At 57.8% G+C, this 5,948-nt stretch overlaps 1 protein-coding gene across 2 annotated transcripts; it reads right to left on the reverse strand.

Annotated features, from left to right (window-relative positions):
- Positions 1-132: 132 nt before the first annotated feature.
- Positions 133-4,770, reverse strand: SMPD1 (sphingomyelin phosphodiesterase 1). Of its 2 annotated transcripts, none has more exons than XM_007172852.3 (6): positions 4,268-4,764; positions 2,561-3,333; positions 1,824-1,995; positions 1,440-1,516; positions 1,089-1,234; positions 133-901 (listed from the first exon to the last, which is right to left on the reverse strand). In XM_007172852.3, exons 1-6 carry the CDS (start codon positions 4,565-4,567, stop codon positions 492-494), a joined length of 1,878 nt encoding a protein of 625 aa, XP_007172914.3. In that variant the 5' UTR covers positions 4,568-4,764; the 3' UTR covers positions 133-491. The 2 variants fall into 2 exon arrangements, with proteins under 2 accessions (XP_007172914.3, XP_007172915.2); XM_007172853.3 differs by having other exon boundaries at positions 732-921; positions 4,268-4,770.
- Positions 4,771-5,948: the final 1,178 nt, after the last annotated feature.

Raw genomic sequence — 5,948 nt, forward strand, 5'->3', positions numbered from 1 at the left:
GCCGTGTGCCTTCCTGTGCCTGTACCACTCCATCACTCCTGGTACCCTGATCCCTCAGTTAGGCTCTTGTTTCCAGGGCCCCCTTGCCCTTCCTGCCTCAAAAGAAGAAACTGGGACAGTCACAGCAGGGTCTGGAGTCCAAGTCCCTTGTTTTTATTTTAACAGCCTGGCAACCAGGCAGCAGCAGCAGTACAGGGTTCCTGGCCGGCCAGCACAGGCCTGGGGTGACAGCTTCTGTCTGGTCTTCCTAGGGCAGTGCCAACTTAGACCTCTGCTCCACGGCCACGGAAGGGTAGCAGCCTCAGAGCAGCCAGCCCCGCTCCCATATTTTGCTAAACCAGATCCAGGAAAGGAGGTCTTGTTTCCGAGGTGTGCTTGGGCCCAGGGATAAGCTCTTCCACCAGACATTCTTCTCACCACAGTGGCCCTCTGGGGTTTTCGCTCCTTTCCTAAGAAGACAAGCACTTTCCCACCTCTGGGCCCTGTGGGTGTTAGCATAATGGTGGCCTTGGTCGCAGGCTCTGGACAGGAGGGAGGTTTGCGTCCGGCGCCAGGTGGCGACACAGAGCAGGGCTGTCTGACCGGGCGGAGAGCTGGGCGCACAGAGTAGCGAGGCGGCAGGGTGTGCCACAGGGCTCTGAGGGCGGGTGGCCCTTATGGTAGAGAAACCAGAAGGTCTGGAAAAGCTGCGTGTCGCTCCGCATGCGGTACACCAGGTCGTGCCAGGCGGCGGGCAGCACATTGGGCAGCCCATAGGTTTCCCGAGCCCTGTAGAGGAGCTTCCAGTGCGGTGCGGCTCCGGGCTGATTCGCCTGCGTCAGGTTCAGGATGTAGGTCTCGTGGTCCAGGACCAGGTGAGAGCTCCCGGAGTAGTTGCCATCTATTTGGTAGACACGGTACCCTGCAAGGAGGGAGGGCTGACTGGAGAGGGAAAGGGCAAAGGCAACTCCAGTGGGGAGGCAGAGCTCGCCCCTGGGCGGCCTTGGCTCCAACCCTCCTTCCTCTACCCCAACAACTTCCTCCCTCTCACCAGCTTCCTCTATCCCCAGACCTCCTTTATCCCAACAATTTGCTTCCACCTCACTCACCAGGATTGAGGCTGATGTAAGTGGTGGCACTGGGCGCCAGGAAGGCTACAGATAGCGGCCGGCTTAGGGTCTCCTCGTCATAGAAGACCTCAAACTCATCCACGTGGGTGTGGCCAAAGAACTGACCAGCCAAGGTGTTCTCATACCTGGCCAGAAGACACTAATCATATTCAGAAGTTTCAAGCGAGGGGGAGGAGGAGATCTGGGGAGGACTGGATGCTTGCTTTCTCCATCCTGTTCAAGGAAGTGGCGTCCCCACCCCAGTGGGGCAGCAGGGATGGTGAGATGCTCCAGGGAATTTCTGACCTTTAGGCTCTTCACCCGCTCACCCCCAACACACCTCCCTCCTACCTCTCCACGATTCGATAATAATTCCAGCTCCAGCTCTTCAGGCAGTGCCCTGGGGGAATGTGGCCAATTATATGCACCTGTGGGGAGAGTTAAGGAAGGTTATCAGGGCAAGAGGGGTCCAGGAAGCCCTGGCCAGGCTAGTTGGTATTCATCTTTCCTACAATGGCTGGCATTCCTGGCCAGAGAGACGGGGAGGAAATGAAAGGACTTTCTAAGGGTGACCATGAGCTGAAACCCCAAGGAACACTGTTGGGAGTGCCAGAAAATCAAGCGTCTCTGCTCACGGGTGCTCCAGCTCCAGAGAGAAGTCTGTTTGTGAAGGGCCTGCTTTTCCTCCCACCCTACAGGCACCTGCCCCACTGGGTTCCCACCACTCTCCCTCACTTTGTCTCCTCGGTCCTCAGAGGCCTGAAGCTCCCCCACCAGCCACTGGAGCTGTCCAGCAGGATCTGTGGAGTTGATCAAGAGCCAGAAGTTCTCACGGGAACAAAAATTCATATTGAGAGAGATGAGGCGGAGGCCGGGGCGTGGGGAAAGTGCATAGTACCCCCCAATTCTGAAACAAAGTGAACACGGGTCAGCACGCATTCATAATCCTAGCCCTGCGTGCCCAGTCCTGTGCAAGGAATCTGGGTGGAGGGCAGAGGCACCTAGGACATCACCCCTACCCTCAAGCCCACGTTATAGCTGAAGATCAGACAGCACTGATGATAGGGCCCGTGTGATTGAAGTGAGTGGCTCAGAGGACTAAAGGCTCTAGGAGTTCAGAGGAGACATAAAAGTGAGCTAGAAGAGGCAAAGGCCATCCAGAGGGAAGTGGACCTAGGCCTGGGAAAGATGGGAAAAGCTGGGATGTTAGAGAGGGGAAGGCATTTTAGAGAAGGCCAACATGAGCAAAGACACAGACTACCATGGAGAAGGTATGCTGCTAGCCCTTCACCCTGTGAAGGAGAGTGGCTGGAGATAAGGGTGGAAACGGAAAGTGGGGTCCGATTTGGAGGGCCAGTGGAGAGAGCTGAGGACTCAGCCTAGAGTAGCCACACATAATGCTAGGTTCCCTGCTCCCTGCACTTTCATCCATCTTTCTCCTCCCTTCCTGGGTTTCCATGGGCCTCAAATACCTGAGGGTGCGAAGGGCTTCAGCAGGCAGCCAGGGCTCCCAGGCCTTGGCCATCGCCTCATAGAGCCAGTGCGAAGACTGGTTGCCCTCTATGAAGGGGGGAGGGAAGCCATTGACGGGTGTGCTCTCGTGGTTGCCCACAGCAGGGTACACAGGCACTGGCCCCAAGAACTTCCTCACAAGGTCTGTGACGGTGGTCAGGGCCCGCAGCTGGTCCTGACGAGACTGCTGCCAGATGTTGTGGGCAGGGATATCGCCCGTCCAGTACACCATATCAAAAGGGCCGGCGGGGCCCAGGCCACGCAACAGGCTCTCCAGGGTCCGCAGGGGCAGGTCGCACTTGCTGTACTCGCCCCAGTATCCAGCACCGGGCCGGGAGGCAGGCGGTGGGCCGGAATCCTGGCGGCAACACAGCGGGTTCTCACAGTCGGGGTCTGTGCCCTCCAGGTAGTCGTGGTCCCAGTGCAGGTCGGTGAGGAAGAGGACGCGGCTGACGGGGGAGCCCGGGGCCGGGGGCACGGGCGGCTGGGGGGATGGCTTTGGCACAGCCGGCAAAGAGATGTTCCAAGATGAGAAGATGTCCCAGTGTCCACAGGAGGAGCCCAGGAGCAGACCACAGGCCTCGGACGGGCTCAGCACCGAGCGCGTCCACACCTCCACCATGTCGTCCTGAAAGAGCTGGACAGCTGACTGGCACACAGCAGGCGGTGCGATTTTCAGCAGCGTGCACATCTTGATGGCCATGGAGCCCACCCGGGCCACGCTGTCCTCGTGCTGTGGTGGGAAGAACCAGCGGTGAGAAGTCAGAAACAGAGCACAGGGACCAGGCCAACACCTGGATACGACCCGTGGGCCTGCATATCCACACTGGGGCTAGCATGGACTCAGTACCACATGGTGAAGAGATATCAGTTCACCCCTGCCTCTCACAGACACTGCCCTGACTCAGGCGTCACCAGGCCGGTACTTCCTTTTTAGCTCAGTGGCATTTCAAGCCTTTGCTTGCGCAGCTGGCTTTCTCAGGCAGTCTGCTGAGTGCTCTGAAATTTGGGCTGGGCGGAATGACAGACTGACCAGGGTTTGGGGACACACACGAGGAGAGGGCCCTGATTCCCCAAGGAGCCCCACAAAGCACACCTACCAACCAGCGCTCCTCATCACCCCATCAGGGTCGGTCAAGGCAGCCCAGCCCCAACTAGTCCCACACCTCTGGATATTCCTTAATTCAGGTCCCCTTTGAGTGAGTAGCTGGTCCCAGGCACGGGGCTCGGGGCTGGAGGTGCTAGGTGTAAGGCGGAGGGGATTCGGTCAGGCACGCCTGGGTGGGAGTCCAGCCCACCCCCCAGCAGCCGGCCCCTCCTACAAGTGACTTCAGCTCCGGGGCTTCTATTCATTTGTAAAACGGAGATAACCACAGTAATGAAACCACCCTGCAGGCTAGATTTAGCCTGTATAAAAGGGTTGGCACGGTGCCCAGCATGTAACTTGCACTCTTTCCTTACTTCAATAGGTCACAGTGGAGGTAGCGCTGGTGGTGGTGTGCAGCCGCGGGGGGCCCCAAAGGGGGGCAAATTCAGTAAAGGCTTGTGGATGACAGCCTCTCCATCAGGGATGCTCTTGGGGACCCCGGAGCGCCGGCCTTAGCCCCAGCCGCCACCGCCAGCCCTCCCTTCTGGCCTGCACCTCCCGCAGCCCCTTTAGCGCTCACCCGCAGCCTGATGTCGATGGCGGTGAACAGTCCTTTGCAGGCGGGGCAGGTAAGGTTCCACCAGCTAAAGGCTTCCCGGAGCTGGGGCGCTAGGCGAATGAACTTGGCGGGATGGCCTTGGGCGGGAAGAGGGTGGGCCCCGGCAGGGGTCCAGAGAACCTGGGAGTCGGGCAGGGCCAGCGCCAGCGCCAAGCCCATCCACAGGAGCCTCAGGCTGGGGGCCCCCAAGGACCTGTCCGGTGTCTGCTCCCGGCCCGACCTGGGGCGGCCCTGGCCGGAAGACACTCCGTGGCGGGGCATCGCCCGGCTTCCTAGGCCAGGCAGGTTCGCCCGCCCGGCCCCGGATGGCGTAGGCCCTGGTTGGCTCTCAGGATCCCTGGCGGTGCCAGGGACACCGATTAGTCCCCCGCTGCAGTCGGCTGACTGCTCGGAGACAAGCCACAAAGCAGCTCCGCCCCTTCCTCTTCCTCGGTTCCGCCGCAGCTGATCGCGTTGGCTGGCAGCCCGGGGCAAGGCTAGGGAGGCGGAGGTGCAGGGGGAGTGGGCCGGGCGCGCCTGGGACCCGCCCAGGATCCCGCTTGCGATTCCGCCCAGGCTCTGACAGCTGTGCGAGGCCGCTGTAGCCGCCCAGCTCTTGCTGGAGCCGGTCATGTGTGGCTGGTGAGAGGCCCCTCCTCTCTCCAAACCTGCACTCAAATTCCTGGAATAGCTAACTGCCAGGCCCACCGGGCTTTAAACTGGGGAAGTGGAGAGGACATGGGGGGTGTTGGTGGCCAGGAGCACAGCGGGGAGGGGATTCTCACACTGTCACCTCTCCGGCCCAGAGGGCTCCGACCCTCAATTTCTTATGTTCTGCCACTGCTATCCACACCCTTGAGTCGCCCTGACTGATAATCTTTTTGACGCAGACCTCTCCAGTTGGAAGGGGCCCTGGGCTCATGCGGGGACACCCATACCTTCATTATATGGATGATGAAACAGACTCAAAAATGGTGAAGTGGCCAAGAAAGGGTAAAGACCATACAGACAGGAACATGGATTAGAACTTGGGTCTCCCACCTTCCTGTAACCATGATGGTGAAAGCTATCATTTACTGAGCTCTATAGGATGCCCCAGGCACTGAAACAGGCACTTTATAATGACTAATCCTCAGTTCTAACAATAACCCTAAGAAGTAAGTATAATACTATTATTACCTCCATTTTACAGATGGGGAAACTGAAGCACAGGAAAGTTAAGTGGCAGAATAGCAATTAAAACCTAAACTGTGTAACTCAGTGCTTCTCCAGGATCCACAGATCTACCAAGTCCTGTCAGTTCTTGCCTTTGAGAACTTTTTTCAAGTGACTCCCCGCCCTTCCCGCCCCACATCATATCAGATAGAGTAATTATGGTATAATAGAAAATATATTTGGTCTTATCTCCAGTTTCTGGCACTAAGCTCCTAAAACCTTTTGAATTTCCTGAGTGATAAGAGTGTCTTTTGTTACGTATACAAGCCCCTTTCAATCACACCTGAATTTATGCTAATAAGGTGAGTTAAGGTGGGACCCCTAAATAGCCTCAGGATGGGGCTGGTCACCAGAAAGAACTGATCAGAGAGTGAGATGTTTCAGTCTCACCCCCAATCTTCTGGTTGGGGAAGGGGGTTGGAGACTGAGCTCTATAAAAACTCTCGCA

The sequence above is a fragment of the Balaenoptera acutorostrata genome, chromosome 9 (assembly GCF_949987535.1).
Source record: "Balaenoptera acutorostrata chromosome 9, mBalAcu1.1, whole genome shotgun sequence".
NCBI classification, from domain to species: Eukaryota; Metazoa; Chordata; class Mammalia; order Artiodactyla; family Balaenopteridae; genus Balaenoptera; species Balaenoptera acutorostrata.

What these genes read in the sequence shown, in the direction of transcription:
- SMPD1 (XM_007172852.3), bottom strand. Translation starts at nt 4,567, where the DNA reads ATGCCCCGCCACGGAGTGTCTTCCGGCCAGGGCCGCCCCAGGTCGGGC. An exon ending in GAAGCCCTTCGCACCCTCAG is followed by an intron (nt 1,996 to 2,560) that starts GTATTTGAGGCC and finishes ACTTTGTTTCAG; the next exon opens with AATTGGGGGGTACTATGCAC. An exon ending in TATTATCGAATCGTGGAGAG is followed by an intron (nt 1,235 to 1,439) that starts GTAGGAGGGAGG and finishes TCTTCTGGCCAG; the next exon opens with GTATGAGAACACCTTGGCTG.